This window comes from Balearica regulorum, chromosome W (assembly GCF_011004875.1).
Source record: "Balearica regulorum gibbericeps isolate bBalReg1 chromosome W, bBalReg1.pri, whole genome shotgun sequence".
NCBI lineage: Eukaryota > Metazoa > Chordata > Aves > Gruiformes > Gruidae > Balearica > Balearica regulorum.
In genome coordinates, this window is record NC_046219.1 from 9272040 (window position 1) to 9297111 (window position 25072).

General features: G+C 45.5%; 1 protein-coding gene and 1 long non-coding RNA gene across 3 annotated transcripts in view; one reads left to right on the forward strand and one right to left on the reverse strand.

Moving 5' to 3' along the window:
* The window catches only part of LOC142599223 (uncharacterized), a 554757-nt gene that overhangs the window by 50055 nt on the left and 479630 nt on the right, over window positions 1-25072 (forward strand). The gene's annotated exons all lie outside the window — the stretch shown is intronic.
* LOC142599152 (zinc finger SWIM domain-containing protein 6) overlaps window positions 20970-25072 on the reverse strand; it is a 167560-nt gene continuing 163457 nt past the window's right edge. For both annotated transcript variants that reach the window (XM_075738877.1, XM_075738879.1), the window contains exon 14: window positions 20970-23489. In XM_075738877.1, coding sequence (XP_075594992.1) covers window positions 22627-23489 — 863 coding nt within the window. In that variant the 3' untranslated portion in view covers window positions 20970-22626. The remainder of the gene's footprint in view (window positions 23490-25072) is intronic.

The following is a 25072-nucleotide window of genomic DNA, read 5'->3' on the forward strand; positions in this document are numbered from 1 at the left end:
GGCAGCCTGGGCACACTGTCGACTCATGTTCAACTTGCTGTTGACCAAGACCCCCAAGTCCCTTTCAGCATGGCTGGTCTCCAGCATCTCATCGCCCACTCTGTATGTATAGCCAGGGTCGCCCCTTCCCAGGTGCAGAATCCGGTACTTGCCTTTGTTAAACCTCATGCGGTTGGTGATTGCTCAGTTCTCCAATCTGTCCAGATCTCTCTGCAAGGCCTCTCCGCCCTCGACGGAAGCAACAGCTCCTCCCAATTTGGTGTCATCCGCAAACTTGCTCATGACACCTTCTAGTCCTACATCCAAGTTGTTTATGAAAACATTAAAAAGAACTGGCCCTAAAATGGAGCCCTGGGGAACCCCACTAGTGACTGGCCACCAGCCTGATGTAACCCTGTTTACCATAACCCTTTGGGCCTGACCTGTCGGCCAGTTGCTCACCCATCGCGCTATGGTTTTGTCAAGCTGTATGCTGGACATTTTGTCCAGAAGGATGCTGTGAGAGACAGTATCGAAAGCTTTACTGAAATCTAAAAAAATGACATCAACTGGCTTCCCTTGGTCAACTAGACGGGTGACCTTGTCGTAAAAGGAAACTAAGTTTGTTAAACAGGCCCTTCCTCTCACGAACCCATGTTGGCTGTGACCAATGACTGCGTTGTCCTTCAGGTGTTTTTTGATAACTCCCAGGATAATTTTCTCCATAATTTTACCAGGCACTGAAGTGAGACTGACAGGCCTGTAATTACCAGGGTCTTCTTTCTTGCCCTTCTTGAAGACTGGAACAACATTTGCCAGCTTCCAGTCAACTGGGACCTCTCCAGATTCCCAAGACCATTGAAAAATAATTGAGAGAGGTCTCGTGATGACATCAGCCAGCTCTCTGAGCACCCTGGGATGAATCCCATTGGGCCCGATGGACTTGCATGCATCCAGGTGGAGCAGCAAGTCCCGCACTAGTTCGGGGTCAGCTGGGAGTTTATCGTTACCGCAGTCACGGTCCTCTAACTCGGGGCATCTGAGGTCCCAGAGCCCGTCATCAGTGTTGAAGACAGAGGCGAAGAAGGCATTAAAGGTCTCTGCTTTGTCTATGTCCCTGTTTGTAAGGTGACCATTCTCATTGAGTAACGAGCCAATATTCTCTCTGGTCCTCCTTTTGTTAGTAACATACTTAAAAAAGCCCTTTTTATTGTCCCCCACAGTACTGGCCAGCTTCGACTCTAACTGAGCTTTGGCCGCACAAATTTTCTCCTTACAAAGGCGAGCAGCATCCCTGTAGTCCTCCCACGTTGCCTGACCCTGCTTCCAGCGAGCATACACTTTCTTTTTCCACCTAAGCTCTAGAAGAAGATCCCTGTTCAGCCAAGCCAGCCTTCTGCTCCCCAAAAAGCTGTGTCCATCTAGAGAAAGAGTGGTTCTGTCTTCCAGTCCCTCAAAAGCTGCTTTAGAAACATAACACAGTGGGAAAAGGCCATTTCCTGACTAGGCAAGAAGTATCCTCTGAGTCTGGGGCAAGGATTTGGCCTCGCGTAGGACCGCAAACAAATTACAGGGCAGAAATGAAGGACACAGTTGGAGCTGGGGCTACAAATTAATAACAACACAGTGATGCCAAACAGTACTGCTAGTCTGTGGTGGGTTGGCCTTTGCTGGACACCAGGTGCCCACCAACCTGCTCTATCACTCCCCTCCTCAGCAGGACAGGGGGAGAGAAAATATAAAAGGCTCGTAGGTCAAGATAAGGACAAGGAGAGATCACTCACCAATTACTGTCATGGGTAAAACAAACTAGACTCGGGGAAATTAATTAATTTAGTACCAATCAAATCAGAGTAAGGTAATGAGAAATAAAACAAAAATCTTAAAACATCTTCCCCCACAACTCCCTTCTTCCTGGGCTCAACTTCATTCCCAATTTCTCTACCTCCTCCCCCGAGCCGCACATGGGGACAGGGAATGGGGATTGTGGTCAGTTTATCACATGTTGTCTCTGCCACTCCTTCCTCCTCACACTCTTCCCCTGCTCCAACGTGGGGTCCCTCCCACAGGAGACAGTCCTCCACAAACTTCTCCAACATGGGTCCTTCCCATGGGCTGCAGTTCTTCATGAACTGTTCCAGGGTGGATCCTTTCCATGGGGTGCAGACCTTCAGGAAGGGGCTGCTCCAGCGTGAGTCACTTCCATGGGGTCACAAGTCCTTCCAGCAAACCTGGGCTCCTCTCTCCAAGGGGTCACAGGTCCTGCCAGGAGCCCGCTCCAGTGCAGGCTCTCCACAGGGTCACAGCCTCCTTCGGATGCATCCACCTGCTCTGGTGTGGGCTCCACCATGGGCTGCAGGTGGATATCTGCTCCACCGTTAACCTCCATGGGCTGCAGGGGGACAGCCTGCTTCACCATGGTCTTCTCCAAGGGCTGCAGGGGGATCTCTGCTCCGGTGCCTGGAGCACCTCCTCCCCCTCCTTCTTCACTGACCTTGGTGTCTGCAGAGTTGTTTCACTGTATTGGATCTGGCTGAGATGGAGTTAATTTTCCCCATAGCTTTGTACTGATAGCTAGAAAGGTGCTGATAACACACCAGTGGTTTGGCTATTGCTGAGCAGTGCTGGCACAGCATCAAGGCTATCTCCCCAACATTCCTCCCCCTCACCAGTAGGCTGGAGGTGGGCTAGCTCTTGGGAGACAGCCAGGATAGCTGACTCAAACTGACCAAATGGATATTCCATACAATATGATGTCTGCTCAACAATAAATCTAAGAGAAAGGAGGAGGAAGAGAGGACATCATTGTTATTTACAATGTTTGTCTTCCAGAGCAACTGCTGTGCATGCTGAAGCCTGTCCTGGTTTCAGCTGAGAGGATTGATTTTTCTTCATAGTAGCTAGTGTGGGGATATGTTTTGGATTTGTGCTGGAGACAGCATTGATAATATAGACATGTTTTTGTTCTATGGACCTATTGTTGAGCAGTATTTACACAGGGCCAAGGCCTTTTCTGCTTCTTGCACTGCCCTGCCAGCGGGATGGCTGGGGGTGGACAAGAAGTTGGAAGGAGACACAGACAGGACAGGTGACCCAAACTGACCAAAGGGATATTCCATACCATATGACGTCATGCTCAGTTTATAAGGAGCTTGGGGGAAGAGAGAGGGGGGGCGGCGGCATTCGGAGAGATGGCGTTTGTCTTCCCAAGTAACCGTTACGCGTGACGGAGCCCTGCTTTCCTGGAGATGGCTGAACACCTGCCTGCCCATGGGAAGTGGTGAATGAATTCCTTGCTTTGCTTTGCTTGTGCGTGCGGCTTTTGCTTTACCTATTAAACTGTCTTTATCTCAACCCACGAGTTTTCTCACTTTAACTTTTCCAGTTCTCTCCCCCATCCCGATGAGGGGGGAGTGAACGAGCGGCTGCGTGGTGCTCAGCTGCCGGCTGAGGTAAAACCACGACAGTCCTTTTTGGCGCCCAGCATGGGGCACGAAGGGTTCGAGATAATGACAGATTTGATTGGAATGTGCTAGATTGAATTTATAGCTGTTATTAGCTATTTAGTATTAGCTGTTTAGCTATTAATTGGCAGGCTCCTGTGCTTGCCATGGGGCTTGCTTGCCTTACTATCCATTAGAGTCTAGCGCTCATTAGTGGCTGCTTTGTGCTTTCGCTGCTTGCTGTACTGCTGTTGTTTTTCCATCTTATTTCCCAACCCCCATCCCCATCCTGCTGAGGAGGGGAGTGATAGAGAAGCTTGGTGGTCACCTGGCATCAAGCCAAAGTTAAACCACCACAGTCCTTTCTGGCACCCAACATGGGGCACGACAACAACAGTTTTGTATTAAGCATGCTACACCTATAGTAGTTATTAAGTGGCAAGCTCCTGTGCAGTCACGGAGTTTGTTAGCTGCACTGCTTATCTCTTTATTTTGCTAAGCTTGGAGACATGCTAATACAAATAATGGCTATGATGTGCTTCGCCCTGGCACTGATGATCTTACTGTGCTGGGGGAGCTATTTTGTGGGGAGGATGAAGGAACTTGGGAGCATGCTAGTACAAACAATGGCTACATACCTTGCCCGGGCACTGATGTTATTGCTGTGCTGGGGGAGGTCTCTTGTGGAGATGATGGGAAAATACATCTCTCCCTACCTGGGATTGATGCGGACGGTTTTATTATGCAGGCTTCCAAGGTCCTTGTTTACCCTTATGTGATTTCTTTAATATCGCTAATTAATACTGTTGGCATATTACTGGTTTTGTGGAATTTGGTCTCGTCCTGGTTTAAGAGAAGACAACTTTTGGGTGAGGCGATACTGAAACGTGCCCTGAGGTGGCCGGTCCTTGGGTGGCAGGGTATGTGGAAGGATTTGGGCAGGTTCCTAGGATGGTTATCACCTCCTATAGCCTGGGACTTCACACCTGAACAGGCAAGCAACCCTGGGAAACTGAGGCACCAACTGATAGAAGGGTGCCTTACCTACCCCAATGAAAACCGACAGCTTCTAGCACTGTACTGGGGCCTGGCCTGGGCCTATTGAGCCACAGTGCAGTACTCTCAGAGGACTGTGGTTGAGGCAGGGACCGAAACTGCACCTGAGGACACCCTGGTTGAGATAGGGACCCAAACAACAACTACAGTAATTGCCCCAGTAGTAAAAAAGGAACAGTGGACAAGGAGGTCAATGGCTCCATAGCATTGATTAGTAAGGGAGGAAGAAGAAGAGGAGGAAAGGTTTGATCAGGAAGCTGGTCCTTCAGGAAAGAAGTGGGAGGAAGGAGGGAGAGAAATCAGACAGGAAGCAGAAACTACCCAGTCTCTGACCTCATCAGAACTTCGAGATATGTGGAAAGATTACAGCCGCCAGCCTGGTGAGTGGATTGCTGCCTGGCTGCTCTGATGCTGGGATAATGGGGCCGACAGTCAGCAATTGGAAGGCAGGGAAGCCCAACAGCTGGGATCCCTAGCTAGAAACTGAGGAATTGAGCGGGGAATTGGAAAAGAGGCAGCAATTTGCAGTCTCTGGAGACGGCTCCTCTCAAGTGTGAGGGCAAGATATACATTCAGGGAAGATCTTGTGAACTCCCCAGGAAAGTGGACCACCACAGATGAAGGCATCCAGTACCTGAGAGAATTAGGGGTACTGGAAGTCATCTATAGTGATCTAGATGATGAGGAGGTCTCCAAAGATCCAGAGGATGTCCTGTGCATACAGGCCATGTGGAGGAAGGGGATTCAAAGTGCCCCAGTGCCATATTCTAACAGCTTGGCAGCCATGTATTGCCCAGATATGGACACACCAACTGTGGAGAAGGTGTCTTCTTGGCTCAAAAACTTTGAAGAAAATATCTGTATCTCCTCATCCCTACAGGTCAGTGCCTTGGCTGTCAGGGGCACCCAAAGAAATCAGTTGTCTCCTGCTCCGGTCAGAGGGAAAGGGAGCCCCAGGCACTCTGGTTCTCCCTGCGAGACTAAGAGGAGGACATGAGGAAGTGGGATGGTGAACCCATCTTTAAGTTGGAAGCCCGTGTACGTGAACTGAGAGGGAAGACAGCTGTTAAGAAGGGGACACCCAAGAAGGCTGTCAGCGTAGTTGCCGCAGAGACACAAGAAGGCAATCAGCCATCTCCCAGACATAGAAGAACTGAAATCACCTCCCTCGAGCCTGGTGAGGGGACTTCCAGTCTGGTACTGCGAGGGTCAGACAGGGAATTCTCTGACCAGGAACAGGAATAGAGGGTCCCTGCCTTTGGCCAGGAGGAGGAAAGGGATGACCGGGTATATTGGACTGTGTGGATTCGATGGCCTGGCACATCAGACCCACAGAAGTATAAGGCTTTGGTGGACACTGGTGCACAGTGTACGCTGGTACCATCAGGGTATAGGGGCAAAGAATGCATCTGGATCTCTGGAGTGACAGGGAGATGCCAAGAATTGTCTGTATTGGAGGCTGAGGTGGGTTTAACAGGGGACAAGGAGGAGAAGCACCCCATTGTGACCAGCCCAGAGGCCCCTTGTATCCTTGGCATAGATTACCTCAGGAGAAGGTACTTCAAGGACCCAAAGGGGTACCGATGGGCTTTCGGTGTAGCCACTGTGAATACAGAGAAGATCAAATGGCTATCATCTACCCTGTCTGGTCTCTCAGAAGATCCCTTTGTTGTGGGATTGCTGCGAGCTGAAGAACAGCAGGTGCCAATTGCTACCAGGACAGTGCACCGGCGGTAATATTGCACAAACCGAGACTCCCTGGCTCCCATCCATGAGCTGATTCATCAACTGGAGAACCAGGGAGTCATCAGCAAGACTCATTCACCCTTTTAATAGTTGCATATGGCCAGTGCAAAAGACTGACAGAGGGTGGACGTTAACAGTGGACTACTGTGGCCAGGAATGAAGTGACGCCCCCACTGAATGCTGCTGTACCAGACATGTTAGAGCTCCGATATGAACTGAAGGCAAAAGCAGCCAAGTGCTATGCTACAAATGACATCGCCAATGAGTTCTTCTCAATTCCTTTGGCAGCCGAATGCAGGCCACAGTTTGCTTTTCACGTGGAGAGGTGTCCAATACACCTGGAATTGACTGCCCCAGGGGTGGAAGAATAGTCCTACCATTTGTCATGGACTAATCCAAACTGCACTGGAAGAGGGTGGTGCCCCTGAACATCTACAATACATCGATGACATCATTGTGTGGGGCAATAAGGCAGAAGAAGTGTTTGAGAAGGGAAAAAGAGTAATTCAGATTCTTCTGAAAGCTGGTTTCACCATAAAGAAAAGCAAGGTCAAGGGACCTGCACAGGAGATCCAGTTCTGGGGAATAAAATGGCAGGATTGGACGCCATCATGTGCCTATGCATGTGGTCAGCAAGATAGCAACTATGTCTCCACCAGCTAACAAGAAGGAGACACAAGCCTTCCTGGGCCTTGTAGGGTTCTGGAGAATGCATATTCCAGGTTACAGTCAGCATGTGAGCCCTCTCTATTGAGTAACCCGAAAGAAGAACTATTTTGAATGGGGCCTTGAGCAACAACAAGCCTTTGAGCAGATCAAACAGGAAATAGCTCATGCAGTAGCTCTTGGACCTGTCCAGACAGGACCAGCTGTACAAAATGTACTCTACACTGCAGCTGGGGAGCATGGCCTCACCTGGAGCCTCTGGCAGAAAACAGCAGGAGAAACCCACGGTCGACCATTAGGGTTTTGGAGCTGGGGGATATCAAGGATCAGAAGCCCACTACACCCCAACTGAAAAAGAGACACTAGCAGCATATGAGGGGATTCGAGCTGCTTCAGAAGTCGTTGGTACAGAAGCATCTCTCCTCTTGGCACTGCAATTGCCCATGCTACACTGGATGTTCAAAGGAAACATCCCTTCTACACATCACGCAACCAGCGCTACATGGAGTAAGTGGGTAGCAAAATCATGCAGCAAGCTCGACTGGGGAAACCCAACCACCCAGGAATCCTGGAAGAGATTATGGACTGCCCAGAAGGTAGAGATTTTGGAGCACTGCCTGAGGAGGTGGCTCGTGCCCAAGAGGCACCACCATATAATGAGTTACCAGAAGATGAAAGGCATTATGCTTTGTTTACTGATGGATCCTGTTGTGTTGTAGGAAACCATCGGAAGTGGAAAGCTGCTGTATGGAGTCCCACATGACAAGTCGTTGAGGCCACTGAAGGAGAAGGTGAGTCAAGTCAGTTCGCAGAAGTGAAAGCCATTCAGCTAGCCCTAAAGATTGCTGAACGAGAAAAGTGGCCAGTACTCTACCTCTATACTGAGTCCTGGATGGTGGCTAATGCCCTATGGGGGTGGCTACAGCAGTGGAAGAAGACCAATTGGCAGCGCAGGGGTAAACCCATCTGGGCTGCTGCATTGTGGCAGGACATCGCTGCCCGGGTAGAAAACACGGCTGTGAAGGTACATCATGTAGATGCTCACGTGCCCAAAAGCCATGCCGCTGAAGAACATCAAAACAATGAACAGGTAGACAAGGCTGCCAAAATTGAAGTAGCTCAGGTGGACCTGGACTGGGAGCGTAAGGGTGAGCTATTTGTAGCTCGATGGGCCCATGAAACGTCAATCAACCTCACCGTCCACTCATTTAACCCATACTTTCTAAGCTTACAAGAAGGACACTGGAAAGTCAAAAAATGGATGAAGGTGATTAAGGACAGAACTAAATATTCCTGTGGTGAAGTTGCTGGAATTATGTCAAGGCTGATCTTGGCACACACTTTTGGGAAGTCTACTAGTTACAAGAACAGTGGTGGGTAAAGTAGTGCCAAAATCTGCTTAGTCAGTGGGCAGGAAAAATCATTTGGGGCTTGTGGCCTCCAATTCCAGGTGACCTGAATCTCATTAAATGGCACAATGACTATTTCCATTGCTTTCTTTATCACCTAGCTTTTCCTATTGTCGTGGTTTTACCTATGCACAGGGAAACAAGTCAGGCAGACTGCACCTCATCTCTTAGATGCATTACAAATGGTAGAACTGAAGCCCTCTGTCCCTTTGCTGCTGTTCAAGTGTGTGCTTATAGGTGAGCATGTTCAGCGAGGGCAGATATAGACTGATCTCACTGTGTGGGGACAAGGGGGAGTCCAAGCCTAAACATGGCTACTAACCACTGGCCCAAGCTTTTTTTTCAGATGTTGCAGTTGTGTGAAACATTTGTGGAATGATGCACAGAACAGGCTGGCTCACTAGCTGATATCTGTAGCTTTAGTCTTTCCAAGCAGCGTGTACATCCTACATTACCCCAATGCTGGAAATTTTCCCCAACATTACCAATTTTCCCCAACATTAGAAACTTTTAAGATTCAGCTGGACAGATTGCTGAGCCATCTTGTCTAGATGGTGCTTTTGTCTAGACAGAGCTTTTGCCAAGAAAGGCTGGACCAGATGATCCTCGAGGTCCCTTCCAACCTAGTATTCTATGATTCTATGATCCTGTGAGGATGTGCTATGACTGGGCCAAAAGACAGCAAGGGAGACAAAACAACCAGGTAACATATTTGTTTCTGGACACAACTACACGGCTTGATAAACCATGGGCATAGGTAGCCCAAGGGAAACTGCTTGTTTCATCTTTCCCTAGTATTAAGTACTTCACTATTGGAAAAATGATGGCGAGGATTAAGGCAACAGGGTGAGCCCTATGCAGGGCATGTGATTGAGAGAGAGAGAGAGAGAGAGATCACACATCTTTAGAGCCTCCCTGTGTTGGGTTCCCCCATCCGATCTGTGAGCCTGAGTGCTGCCTCTGCGCCTTTGTTTGAAGTGAACGCTCTTTTGTGCAGCTCGGCTTTCTGCAGATGTTTTAACTTACCAGCAATTCTGGTGATTTTTTTGTATGTAAGAATCGTGAGGAATTAAACTGCTTATTTAACTGCCATGTGTTAAATTCAGAAATGATAGCATTTCGGAATTTGGTTATAAAAAATATTCCTTGGCTTGTTCAATGGGTCCTTGATGTCTGCCTTTTCCAAACTGATGGTTTTCAGCTTGCTGCATTTATTGCACAATTGGCAGCACAGCTGCAGAACCCTCTCAGCACTACAGAAAGCACATACAAGACACTGGTCTCTGGAAGCTGTAATTCCAAAAGACTAAATACATCTGGCTTTTGTTTTTTTCCCATGAATTCTTGTGCTATATACTGGGTGAGTAGCAGTTCCCACAGCAGACCTCAGGGATCCCTAACATGAAGACCAGATGTAAGTCTGGAACAGTCTTATTGTTTTAGGTTTCTGGATTAGCAAGATACAGGAGCAGACAGTTGAGTTTGTGTGAATAGTCCTTGTGAGGTCAATGGTACTTCTCACTTCCTTAAAGCACTTTGCTAAAAAGAGGACTTAGAAGCACAGTGGAGCACACAGCCAGCTCCTTCAGCAGCTGGCAGGAGCCAGACCATCTGCACAAAGTACGTCATCCTTGGGGGCATCTGCCCAGAGCTTCTGGGGGTGACTCCCCACTTCCACCCCTTGCTGCAAAGCTCCACCAACAGGTCCTGGGAGGAGCCTGTCCTGGTCTGTCTGTAGAGATCTGTGGGAGACATAGTGCTCCTTGGAGATTCAGATATGGGAGGGAGTTCACTAGGGAGGCTAGGGAGGGAACATACTTTCTTAAATGGAGAAGCTTTTCATTCAGTTTCCTTTTGTGGTGGTTTAAACTTGGCTGGATGCCAGGTGTCCACCAAGCCGCTCTATTACTCCCCTCCTCAGCAGGACAGGGAGGGGAGAAAAATAAGATGGGGAAAAACCCAACCCCAAACTCATGGGTCAAGATAAAGGCAGTTTAATACAACAAAAGCAAAAGGCCATGCATGGAAACAAAGCAAAAGATTATTCTCTCCTTCCCATCAGCAGGCGATGTCTGGCCACTTCCTGGGAAGTAGGGCTTCAGTACATGTAGCGGTTGCTCGGGAAGACAAACGTTGTAAAAAAAAAACCCCGAATGCTCCCCACTTCCTCCCCCTATCTCTCAGCTTTTTATTGCTGAGCAGACATCATATGGTATGGAATATCCCTTTGGTCAGCTCGGATCAGCTGTCCTGGCTTTGTCCTCTCCCCAAGATCTTGCCCACTCCAGCCATCCTGCTGGTAGGGTGGTGTGAGAAGCAGAAAAGGCTCAGCATATAAGGGGCTAGGGGAAGAGGAAGGAGGGGGGGGACGTTCGGAGTGACGGCATTTGTCTTCCCAAGTAACTGTTATGCATGATGGAGCACTGCTTTCCCGAAGACGGCTGAATACCCACCTGCCGCTGGGAAGCGGTGAATGAATTCCTTGTTTTGCTTGGCTTGTGTGCATGACTTTAGTTTTACTTATTAAACTGTCTTTATCTCAACCCACAAGTTTTCTCATTTTCACTCTTATGATTCTCTCCCCCATCCCACTGGGGGGGAGTGAATGAGCGGCTGCGTGGTGTTTAGCTGCCAGCTGGGGTTAAACCACAAGCTGTTAGCAAGTCATATTTTACATGACAAATAAAAAAGATTCAGATCTTTTCCTCCTTAATCTTCCAGAGACAAAAGTCTCACTGTCAGAATTCATGGGTACACTGGCATCTCTGACAGACGCTTGCTGCATGCTAATTCTCTTTTCACCTAAAAAAGTGAAGGTGTTCAGATCATGTAGTCAAATATGACATCATATAACATACCTATGATGATAAAGATCTTGGTAAAGCAGAAAGCTACTCTTCAATTTTCAATCATGTCATATCCCATTATTCACTGAGGGCTGGAAAACTTACACAAATCTTACAGAGCAAAGGCTCCAAAAAAGTAGAAATATTAGCTGTCAGCTGGCAAGCAGGAACTCCATGCTGGGTGGTGTGAGCTGCACTGTTCAGAACACACAAAATGCTTTAGAAAAGCCAAAGAACAGCAAGAATTGTCTTTGTATATATTTGCAGCACATCTCAACTCTCATGGTCACCCAAACAATCCAGAGTGGGAACATGCCCCTGTGGGGTGCCGGACTTATCCAGGCTTGTTGGTGCCGAATACAGGGCCGTTATGACCCAGCAGAAGGGGCCCTGGGGGAGTCCAGCTCGTGCGAGAGCAGGGATTGAGCAACTTGCTTATCTTGCACTGATAAGCACTGGACCTGAACAGGGGCAGGAGATGAGCAATTTGTTCATCTTAACAAGATGCAGCGCCTGACGGGTCTGCTCCTTAATCAACTAAGTGACGCCTGGGGTGAGGGGGAGCCTTCACAGCTTGACGTTACTTTGGTAAAACTAAACAGACCACCGCTCCTCTGTACTGAATGCCTTTGTTCTCTGCCACTTCCCTCCCCAGCCCCGATCAACTGCACAACAAGCCTTGTTAAGGGCCAATCGACACACAATACCTGACTTAGTCCCACCTCGCCAAAAGTATAAATCTGGCATTTAGAATCCTCTTTTCTGAGGACGAGAACTCCAACTATCCGGACGGGTCGACGGGCCTGGACCTCTCCTCCCCAAGCAGGGACGCCTCTTTGGTAAGACTTGCGCCTCCGATTATGTCGGATGTTACCCCAGGAAAATTATCATTCACAAAAGCGCTGAACTATTAACTTGAGCTCAAAATTGTTGCAGTTAGTGCATTTATCAACGGCAATTCCGAACTTTTATATCTGTCGCTTCAATAAATTACCTATTTTTTCTTTTCAACTTTGCGAAACTGTTTCAGTGAAAGTCCTTAGTGGGGCTCTGACAGGCAAACGTTGACTCTGATAAGTGGCTACACACATAACCCCTTAGACATAAACCGTTGACCAAGTCTGGGACTAAGACTGGACCTAGCCGCACCGAGGCTCCTCTCTGGGAAGGAGTTTAGAAAGCAAGGGGGTCCTTTCTGAACCTCGTGACTCAACGGGAGGGCCTCCCTCAGCCACATATCAGACTTGTACCCTTTCACGCGACAGTAAAATTGGCGTCACGGACAGGATTGCCATGGATAAACTGCTGCAAAAATATAAGTGTGCACCATCCCAAGCGGGAATAGAATGGGCCCAAAAATTTTGGAAAGATGAGGAGAAAGTGATAGAGAGGATAGAACAGTGTAGAAGTGAGCAAAAGATTAAAAAAGGTAAAGGCAAAGGAATTGTTTGTGCAGTGTTGGGGGCTTGTTTGTCCTGTGCACAAAGGGAAATTAAAGAGTCCCCTCCCCCCGAACGAATTGCAGATGTAGAATATGCCTCTCTGAAATCAGAAAATGAAGTATTGAAAACTTCATTAACCTTTGAAAAGGAAAAAGGTGAGAAATTGGGAACACGAGTAGATGCCCTCGTGACTGAAAACCAAAGCTTAAAAACAGAAAATAGGGAACTTAAAATGCTATTAGCCTCAGCGGAAAGGCGAGAAAAACAACTGCAGGAAAAGTTAAATCTTTTACTGAATCAAATGCCATCCTCGGTCTCGGCTAAACAGATCCGCAAATTAATACACTGTGCAGATCCCGAGACATGGGATGGAGACATCTGGTATGATAACGATAATGATGAACCGGTGGAAGATTTTGATCTTACCCCAGAACCTGTGCCTATACGACCACTGATTAAAACTGAAACTACAAATGAGGGGGATGATGATGTTCGTACTACTGTACGCACTATTCCCTGGTCTCCTGCTGAATTAGCAAAGTTGCAGGAAAAGTATTCCAGGAACCCGGAGGAGTCCGAGACGGAATACGTGTGGCGAGTCTCCCTTACGGGGGGGGACCGAATTTTACTAAGCGAGGAAGAAGCAGGAGGCTATTGGGGCCCTGGAGTGTTTTTAACCACTACACCAGGCAATCATAATTATTCATTAACGACACGGGCTGCCTATTGGGCTGGCGGCATAGACCCGCAAGAAAGAGGAGATCCCCTTGTTATCAAAACATCAGGATTCTCTGACTTGGCTGTGTCTGTACAAAAGGCAGCCTGCATACAAGCAATGTATGAGAAGGATGTGTTAAGGAAATCCCCAATGCTAGCCCCTATTGACCCAGCAAGGTTAACTCCCCTCATCCGTGGCCTCCCGGACAGCCTAAAGACATATGTAGCTAATGTCCAGGATAGGATCAGAGCCACCGGGGAGGCTAATGCTGTACCTTACTGTGCACCCCGAGTTGGGAGACACAATTACAGGGATCAGCCAGTTCTCAACTGGAGCGAGTTTGTATGAGAGAGAGTGAATTATGGGCGCCGCATGGGTTGGATTGAACCGACCACTGGGAAACTGCCAGAACCACCCCCTCGACGAGTTCGTCAGGTCCACACCACTAAGCCTAAATCAGAGTTCAAACTAAAGTTTGATAAGGAACGTAATGATCTGTGGCGCAGAGCCTTGGCGATGGGAGTGCCACGACAATTACTATACGGCACATCCACTGCTGATCTCCGAGCTCTGGTACAATCACTAAGCCAAAGAATTGATTCAGTGGGGGGAAGTCAGATGGCTGGAAATAAATCAATTCCTGTTAGATCCTTGCCCTCAGCCCCACAGCAGGAGCTGATTGATTTAGTAGATACTGAAACAAAAAACTTGCATCCCCGGGGAGGACAGTGAGCCACCCTGCCCGGCAAGTGCTAACTATACAATGGCTCTTTGATAAACACCACGAACCCGTCATTGCTATTCCACTAGGACCAAGGAGAATTTTTACATATTTCCTCATTGATACGGGTGCTCAAATGTCAGTAATCACCAAGGAGACCGCGGAATGCCTAAATGTGAAACCCGGTCGCCGTAAGGTAAAATTTACAGGGATTGATGGGATTGTAAAGGAATGCCCCACAGCAAAAATTGCCTTGTGGCTCCCAGGCGAGAGCAAATTGACCCGCACTGAAGTACTGGTCGGTGCTGCAAACACCAACATATTGGGATTTGATGTGTTGTATGGCAGAGTGTGGAAACTCCCCGATGGGGCACCCTGGAGTTTCGCCGGACGAGGTGATGGAGAAATAGCATGGCTTGAAGAGGATGAAACTAAAGCTATAAACTTATTAGACATGTCTATACCTCTACCCCCATCAAGGATTACTAATGTAAAGCAGTAGCTCCTGCCAGCAGCTGCACATTCGGGCATTGACGGGGTGGTAACAGATTTAGAAAAAAGAGGTATTATCACTCGCACACACTCCCCCTATAATTGTCCCGTCTGGCCAGTAAAAAAGCCAAATGGGCAGTGGCGGCTTACAATTGATTATAGGCGATTGAATGCCAATACTGCACCTTTAACAGCAGCCGTACCAAACATTGCAGAATTAGTAACCCAAATTCAGGGAGCATCGCACCCATGGATGGCAACTTTAGATGTCAAAGATATGTTCTTTATGATCCCACTCCAGGAACACGATAAAGCCCAATTCGCTTTTACCTGGAAAGGGGTACAGTACACCTTTAATAGGCTGCCTCAGGGATATAAACACTCCCCCACCATTGCTCACAATGCTTTGGCGAAGGTTTTATCAGAAATTCCCAGCCCACAGGGTGTCACGATATATCAATATATTGATGACATACTGATAGGAGGAGAAAACTCAGAGGAAGTCGGGCATACCATGGAAGGTATACAAGAAAAATTGATGACTTTGGGACTAGACATTCCCCCATCCAAGTGTCAGGGACCTGCCCAGGAGGTTAAGTTCCTGGGAGTTTGGTGGATTAAAGGAGCCGCCTCTGTTCCCCCTGACACCCTGGAAAAAATAGAGCATGGGCAGAATCCATCTAGCATAAAGGAGCTACAGGAAGTTCTGGGAACCTTAGGCTATTGGCGCAAACATATCCCTGGTTTTTCTGTTATTGCCCGTCCCTTATACAATCTGCTCAGGAAAGGTAAATCATGGGAATGGACTAAACAGCACAAGACTGCGTTAGAATTGTTAATAAGAGAACTGCGGCTATTTCAACAGCTAGGCCCCTTGCACCCGACTGACCCTATCCACGTAGAGTGGGGATTCAGTGAACATGGTTCCCATTGTAACCTATGGCAAAAGGGACCAGAAGGGCCAGAGAGACCGCTAGAGTTTAGCTCCCATTCTTTCAATGACACTGAAATGAGATATTCAGACCTTGAAAAAGGCTTGCTATCCTTAGTGCGAGCAGTGAGAAAAGTGGAACAGATAAGAAAAGAACAGAGTGTGATCATTCGGGGACCTTTCCGTCTTCTGGATATAGTTCGGAAGGGTACGGCACCACCTGCAGGCATTGCCCAGAAGCCTACAGTCCGTAAATGGTACGCCTACCTGGAAAGTATCAATGACATCATGCCTATTACAGAAGGCAGCATTAAAGTATCTAAATTGCAGAAAGATATAGACAGCACATTGTTATTCCAAACTCCACCAAGCAAACCATCTCCAATTCAGGAGGCACCTCCTCTGAAGGAAGGCAGTGACCTTAAAGGGGTATGGTTCACTGATGCATCATCTTACAGGCAAAACAATGAGTGGAATTATAAGGCCGTGGCGCTGGAAGTGGCCACGGGGGAAAAGTTAAGCGAAACAGGTAAAGGAAGTGCACAAGTAGGGGAGCTTAGGGCAGTCCTACTAGCCGCCCGACATGGTGCCAGCCATATCTACACCGACTCATATGCTGTTTTTAAAGGAGCCACAGAGTGGGTAGGCCACTGGGCAGTCAATGACTGGCAGGTAAACAGAGTCCCAGTCTGGCAAACTGACAGCTGGAAACAATTGCTAGAAATAGGAGAACAAAGGCTGCTGCATATGGGATGGGTGAAAGGGCATGATCGATCAGCTTCTATTGCTGCCCAGTTCAATCAACAAGTCGATAGCCTCACACGACTACAGAAAATTGATGACGTGAGTAATGAGCATGAATGGGAACGCTTGCTTGAATGGTTGCACATAAAACGAGGCCACACTGGGCGAGCCGATTTGTATCGAGAAGGTATAGCCCGAGGATGGCCCATATCGGTAAAGCTGTGTGAGCAAGTAGTAACTGCCTGTTCACAATGTCGTCTGCGACTTAACAAAGATCATCCAAGTAAAGCACCTCCCCTGCATATCCGGGACAAGAAAACACTGTGGCACACCTGGCAGATCGACTACATTGGCCCACTACGACCCTCAGGAGGTAAAAAATACATACTGGTGGGAGTGGAAGTCATTTCAGGAGTTACCATGGCTACAGCTGTCGCAGCTGCCACTGGTGAAAACACAGTCCATAGTCTGAAGGAATGGTTTAGTACACTTCCCCTTCCTGAAGAGATTCAAAGTGATAACGGGTCACATTTTTCTGCTACAGTAGTACAAGACTGGGCAAAGGAAGAAGGCATCCGGTGGGTATTCCATACTCTGTGCTACCCCCAAGCCAAAGGTATTGTTGAGTGCACAAATGGGTTGGTCAAGCGATTTGCTAAACCTCGTGAATCTGGATGGCATCTACGACTGTCCAGTGCCATCTATCAATTAAACAATAGATGGAGCAGAGACGGTTGCCCAAAGATGAAAGCTTTTTGTGCTTCTGCCACAACTTCAGTGCCAAAGGCAGATGTAAAACCTGGGGAATACCCTACTGGCTTTTATGCAGGCCAGCCTGTGCTGGTTAAAATGCCTCACATCATTGGGACATTGGCAATGGTACTAACAACTCCAAAGAATCTTTATGCTTGGGAAGTGAAAGACAGTTCTGGAAAACTCCGTCGAATCAGCACTAGGTGGATAGTACCCACCTTCTAACCTAATATCTGCCGGTTAAATCAAGACCGAGCACTTCTTCTGTGTTCACAGGTATTCCAAATGACAGGAAATTGCACCTGGGATCACGGACTCCCCTACACCAATCTAGAGTGCCCCCAAGGGCTGCTGATTTTTATTTGTTGCGTATTTCTATTTCTAATTCTCATACTTATCTGGAAACCAAAGTTTTAATATGGCCATGGTTAACAAAACTGTGATATTGTTTGAGGCCACAGTTGAAATAAGTTGTGTGTTTAGTAAAATGCTGGTTTGGAATATATTCCAGGCTTAACTGTGTTTATCATTACTGCTGTTCTGTTTGTACTATTTACTGTTAAGTAGTAACCAAAGTTTTGATTATGAGCCTATTATGTGTAAGTAGTTTTAGGATAAGTTTAATATATATGTACGTGTTAGGTATAGTAATTGTGTGTGTGATCCATAGAGACTATGATCAAAGAAGTAAAAGAACCTTAGAAATGCTACAGGACAACACTGCTTTTAAGCTAATGCAAGGATTTTTTAGGATGATGGAGTGGACTCAGGGTACTACTTGCTTAATGATGCCAACAACCCCTGCGGAGGGACTCCCTTTTATGGTGATTCCTCCTGACCTAAGTGGAGCACTGTCTGATCTGTGGAAAAGAAATGACACTCTAATACAAGACTTAACATGGATGAATGTAGAAAATACTACTTCTTTAAACTATACATATCCCTTGGGCCTCAACCTCAGCAATATATGGGGTACCAATTGCACTATGCAATATTGGCCACAGAATCCTTGGATAAACCCGTGCAGAGCAGCCTGATAATAACAATGTACCTGCAAATGTCAGTTGCACTGAGGTACCTTGGCTTAATCAGCCTCCTCGGCCGTTCTGGGGTTTGCCTATTACATTCCAATATAATGTCCCAGTAGAAGCTGAATGGTGTATTGAGTTTCCTTCTAAGTATGGATCTGACTGTGGCCCACAGTCTAATAATTTATCTTGCATATGGACCACCACTGATCACAAAAAACGTTTTGAACAATGGGTGAGGAGACCCCAATATACCACACCATTGGGACCAGACAGGTTATGGAATTGTACCAACAAAATAAATTGCTCCAATATTGATGATTATCTATGGGTATGGTTTGCCTCAGACCTCTATCATGCCTTAAGAAGTATATGTCTGTGCCATAATTATAGTGCTCCAATCCCTGGGCCAGCACCAGACTGTAAAAAGGAGGTGACGCCTGGAAACATCACCGTCTGGTCAGTGTACAATTCTGGTAAATGTAGAATCCCTACGAGACATTATAGGAATGGACACTCCACGCGTAGCGTAGTAGAAAACAGTACGTGTACCACTCTAATGTTACCTGCACCACCTGAGACCATATGGGTATGTTCTGATGGACTGATATCGGATTACATTCAACCCTATTGGGATGGGTTGGAATGCACTTTAGGACTTCCAAGTTTATGTCCTACAATAGCTTTTAATTACACTCAATCATTGACGAAAGTAAGAGGGTACAGAACAAAGAGAAACGTATTACCCCCCACGTCATGGCCAAGTTATTATACACCTGGAATGAGGATACATTTAGCCATGAAAGCATTCTGGGGTCACTGGACAGTAATAGTTAACAATCGACTTTATATAGAAAATCTGACGTGGCAAGTAGAGACTCTTGCTAATTGGACACGAACTGCCATCGAGGCTAGCAACGCCCAGCTACAAGCAACCTCACAGATGACCTTACAAAATTGATTGGCCTTGGATATAGTACTACTGAAGGAGAATGGCGTTTGTGGGTGGCTAAATAACACCTATCCCGATGAAACTTGTTGTGTGTCAATCCCAAATGTGTCTGTTACCTTGCACGAAGCGATGGATGAGATGAGAAAAATGGCAGACCAGACCCACGAACTCCGTGAGAAAATGAAACCAGGAGACTGGCAGTGGACTGGGTGGATTTCAAAAGTTTTCAGTTGGTTTGGATTAAAAGTGAGTGGATGGATTCAGAATCTAATCCAGTATGCATTAATGTTTATCATAATGATTGTTATTGTTGGAATTGGATTGTCATGTGTGAAAACTACGATAACTAGAGCTGTAACTGCACAAGTCAGGATGCTTCAAGTCTGTGATACTGAATATGTCCCTTTAATACCATCCCCTATTGAAAATTATGAGAATGAAAACACGGGAGAGAGAGATGGATCCCTCAACCCGCCTAAATCCAAATTATATGATGTTCCTCTTGGCGAGTTGTGACTAAAGTCACGGGGTGGATAATGTGGGATGCCGGACTTATCCAGGCTTGTTGGTGCCAAATACAGGGCCGTTATGACCCAGCAGAAGGGGCCCTGGGGGAGTCCAGCTCGTGCGAGAGCAGGGATTGAGCAACTTGCTTATCTTGCGCTGATAAGCACTGGACCCGAACAGGGGCAGGAGATGAGCAATGTGTTCATCTTAACAAGATGCAGCGCCTGACGGGTCTGCTCCTTAATCAACTAAGTGACGCCTGGGGTGAGGGGGAGCCTTCACAGCTTGACGTTACTTTGGTAAAACTAAACAGACCACCGCTCCTCTGTACTGAACGCCTTTGTTCTCTGCCACTTCCCTCCCCAGCCCCGATCAACTGCACAACAAGCCTTGTTAAGGGCCAATCGACACACAATACCTGACTTAGTCCCACCTCACCAAAAATATAAATCTGGCATTTAGAATCCTCTTTTCTGAGGACGAGAACTCCAACTATCCGGACGGGTCGACGGGCCTGGACCTCTCTCCTCCCCAAGCAGGGACGCCTCTTTGGTAAGACTTGCGCCTCCGATTATGTTGGATGTTACCCCGGGAAAACTATCATTCACAAAAGCGCTGAACTATTAACTTGAGCTCAAAATTGTTGCAGTTAGTGCATTTATCAACGGCAATTCCGAACTTTTATATCTGTTGCTCCAATAAATTACCTATTTTTTCTTTTCAACTTTGCGAAACTGTTTCAGTGAAAGTCCTTAGTGGGGCTCTGACAGGCAAACGTTGACTCTGATAAGTGGCTACACACATAACCCCTTAGACATAAACCGTTGACCAAGTCTGGGACTAAGACTGGACCTAGCCGCACCGAGGCTCCTCTCTGGGAAGGAGTTTAGAAAGCAAGGGGGTCCTTTCTGAACCTCGTGACTCAACGGGAGGGCCTCCCTCAGCCACATATCAGACTTGTACCCTTTCACGCGACAAAAAGTAGAAATATTAGCTGTCAGCTGGCAAGCAGGAACTCCATGCTGGGTGGTGTGAGCTGCACTGTTCAGAATACACAAAATGCTTTAGAAAAGCCAAAGAACAGCAAGAATTGTCCTTGTATATATTTGCAGCACATCTCAACTCTCATGGTCACCCAAACAATCCAGAGTGGGAACATGCCCCCACACACTCTTCTATCCCACCAGGGCAATATGTCAAGGCTTACAGTTCGTGGTATATATGACACATCTTCAATCGCAGGCAGCATTTGGTCCCTCTGACACACCAGGTTGTCTTCTACCAGCAAAGGAGCTGCTGCAATTATGAACACTACCATTCCTCAGCAGATTTTTTGAAGAACAAAACATTTCTTTCCTGGTCTTGGTGGTCATATTGCTTATCACCATCACACATCAAAGTTGCAAGCTGGGCATTTAACATCTATGAACTGTCCATATGCAATTCAACTGCAATAACAGACACCATAAAGGAGGCAGAATCAACTTTCAAAAAACTAATTTTAATCAAAACAAAAAAAAATTGTTGATCATCATTAACAAGTTTATAAAACAGTGATTTAGTTACATAAATAAATTGATATCAGTGTATCAAATCTTAATTACTTTCAACTTCATGAGCATGTTTACATGGGTGATGAAGTACAACCTTTTTACCTATAATAAATAAAATGGAGAGCATGAAATAGTTTTTCTAAACAAAAATACCTACAAACATACCTCTAGCGTGTTCTCTAATGAAGGGAACAAGAGACACTGGACAACTTTTGCACCAAAACATAAAAACTGCTTTAAAAAGCACAAGGATACAGAACCATCAGCTAAAGTAAAGACACTATACTGTAACCAAAGTTGGCACTTAATAATATAATGAACAGTTTGGTAGTTAGATCTTGAGTTTGGTTATTTTAAAGCATTAAGACAAGGCAAGATAGAAGGCTGCTTTTGTTTGAGTAATTCTAGAGAAAATAAAATATTTAAAAAAAATGAACAGAAAAGTAGAACAGTCATACCTACACAACTTTGTCCTGCACAAAGTCAAATTACCTATGCAGAATATATATATAATATATATATATTTGTGCACAAAGGTTAGCTTATTATTAGCTCACTGCAAAGGCGTAATGTATCATGTCAATCATTTTGCGTTTTGTGTCAAAAAGGATATTTCTTTAAGTTTCTTAGGCTAGGAGGCACAAACCCTGATTCTGGCATACTGTATTCTTAATGCTAAGGCTTGCTGCTCTGGCTGTGTATTTTTTGTTGTCCCTCTTTACTATAGTGCCTGTTACAAGCATGTGTGTATGTGTGTATACATATATACATATACACGTGTTGTATAAATATATATATATATATATAAAATTTTCCCCAATAGGTATCAGTCCAACCATGCAATCCAAAAGGTGGCTCTGCATAGATGCCCAGCATATAGTTCACCACCTGAGCCAACCCTGAAGCAAGGCGCACTTTAGTCCTTCGGATAGGTTTTCTTTTTTGTTTAAAACCAAGCTACTGCAGCTTCAAGTATTTTGCATTACATAGATTTTTTTTTTTATAAATTAATGTTATATTTTTTCAATATTCAGACATATACTATAATATAATATACAGTACAATAAATGCTCTCATTCTTTTTTAATTTTTGATAAATCCCTGAGAATGTATGTTGACAGTTGCTAAGTTTCCACATGCACAAGCATTGTGTGCCATGCTTCTGGATGAACAGCACTGCAAAGCCACGTGGTCAGCCTTTTAACTATTAGTATTTCATTTGTTGGTTTGTTTAAATATGCTGAAATGTAAGGATGAGTTACAAAGGAGTAAAGCTGAATCCATTCGAGGTACTTATCACAGGATGGAGGTGTGGTGTTTGGTTTTTAAAGCCATTGCAGTATATGTTTGTTTTTGAGACTGTGAACATATACAGAAAGAACAGGAGAGCGATGTGGGCTTTTGCCACTTGACAACATATACTCAGTGTAAACCAAAACTTTTTTAACCTCTCTCTCACACAAAACATTAAAAAGGAAAAAAATTATACACACAAACTTTCACAACATGACAGTTTAGTTTGCAAACTCAATATAACTATACACATATAATACCGGTGTGGCTCTGTTTCTTTAAGTTCAAAAGGATACAAAGGCAGACTCAAGTAAAAACAAACCACCCCTCCTCCCCCTGCATTTTCATCAACCAAACCGCTCACGAACCAACATCATCAGTTTCTTTTTGCCTTTGTAGATTTGTTTTAGGTTGTCAATAAACTGTGTAAACTGGATGTGTCCATCATGAGCCATTAAGAAGGTCTCTCGGGCCTTGCTGAGGAACTCTATAAACTCACTATAGTGTCGTGGGCTGATGTGAGTGAGACGTGAATGAGTTGTATTAATGTAGGCTCCGATCGTGGCATCCAAGAGTTGCCTTAAAGGGGCTTTGTCCAGTGACATGAGCTTACCAGAGTTCCTCCTTCCATGAAGTCCCACCATGCCAGGAGTGGTCAAAGTACATCTACGCAAAATATCTGACAGTACTGTTGCACATTTGACACTTTTGACCACCAGAGGTATTATAGCTGCGAGCTCATTTTTCCCAAGGGAGTGGCTGAGTGCACATGCCCACAGAACATCATTAATGGCAGGGTGTGTGTCCTGATTGTAACTCAGGTTGAGATGAGTCATGGCCAAAGTGGCCAGCTTGTAGGCCCGCATGGGGTAACCACGGTGCTCCATGTATCGTGCTATAGTAAAAAGCTGCGAGTAGCTCATGCCGGTTGTAGCAGCATCTAGAACAATTTGGTAAGCGGTCTCAAAAGCTATGTGATCCTTTTCGCATAAGGTCAGTGCAGAGAGGGCACAGTTTTGAGGATCCTTCATGGCACATTGTAGAGCAAGCGTCCTAGCACTGCCGGCCAGCTTCTCCTGCTGATGGCAGTCCAGATGCAGACGGACAATGGTGCTGTTGGACATCACTGTTGTAGCAACAATACTAGTGGCTTCTGTTGGAGTGAAAAGTGTAAACCAGTTTTGCATTATACTATCCAGTGCATAAACACCTGGGGAGAGAAAGAAAGGATTAGCCACAAGTGATAAAACCTAGCAGATACAGATGTTCAGCAAGCAATTACATTTTCAAAGTCTAAGAGGTTGCCAGTACATCCAAGGAGACGTGCTTCAGCAAGAAGGGCTAAACCAGATAGCATGGCTGGAAAAGGACATTAAAACAAAGGCTACTATGCAAACTCTGTAGCAATCACTGAAATGCAGATAACAACAAAAAAGCCTACAAGATAAGCTTTAATCTCCTGGTGTGACAACTGAGCTGTTTTACTTGTTTTCTAAGACAATTTGGATAACAAGTTCTGGCTCATTTGGTCTCATCACATCACTCAAAAGCAGCCCTCACATTGAACACTTAAAAAGGCAATTTTTACTTCTTTTCTCAATGTGCATCTCAATGTACAGTGCATGCACAAAAGAATATGAAAGCATGCTAAATGTCTCATTTAATAGAACACCATGGCATTTAATAGTAAGCATACCTTTAAAAAAAATCCTAACCCCCACCCCTTCTCAACAGGCTTTTCAGATACATCTTGTATCAAATTCATATGCACCCAAACATCAAGATCCTTATTACAGAAATACTCTGAGCAATATGCACTACTGGATATTATCTGAGATAGTTATTTTCCTTAGTATCACTTTATTCTTGGCACGTATGTGTGTGTGTGTGAGAGAAGGGGGAAACAGTGACTGACCCCTTCACTCGTGCAAAAATTCAGCATAGTCAGAAAATTCAGCATAGTCAGAAAATACCAGATCTTCATTTAAATAAACAGATTCTTTGTTTTATCAACTTGATTAAGTCTCAAGAATACTTTGCATGACATTAAAGTTTCTTTATGGGATGCTTCTATTAGAATACGTAAACTAATTTAAAGCAATATTAAAACCAGTATTTTATTTGCCAATATGTAACTGCACAAAATAATACCCAGGCACTAATATCTGCAAGATAGCCTCAGTAATAATTACCTTAGCAAAGATATAAAAGCAATAAAACAAGAGCATTGCATGAAAATTTGCAGACACAAACCATTTTCTGGCTGAGGGCATACAAAGGTAAGCTGTATTTTCCCATGCTACTGACAACATTAATTTCTCAGTTAAGCATAAAGCAAAGAATAAACTAATCCAGAGAATAAGCAGCAGCAATCCTTTTAAGTTCTGAAACTCAAGAAGCACCTATGTGATACAATCCAACTCAGATGTATGAAAAAGGAGTAAATATAGTAGGGAAGCATACTTTCCAAAAACTTCCTCCCTTATCATAGCATTTATATTGTCCTCACTACCACAGCTGCTGATTTTTATTTTTTTTGTTTTTACAGCTACACAGTTTTTAATGCTCTCATCTTCACTTTCAGATTCTGTATCCACATCTTGCAAATGGTAAACTGGAATACAGAAGCTAAGGGACAACTCATCAAGACACACAATAAATTTACGGCAAAGCCCAGAAATTAACATAATGTCCTTCTGAGCGCACTTTTCTCCCACTGCTATCCTCTAAGTATGAGGCTAGTTCTGCTCCCACCTTATTTTCACCTTATGTGGTTACAGATGGGTGCATTAG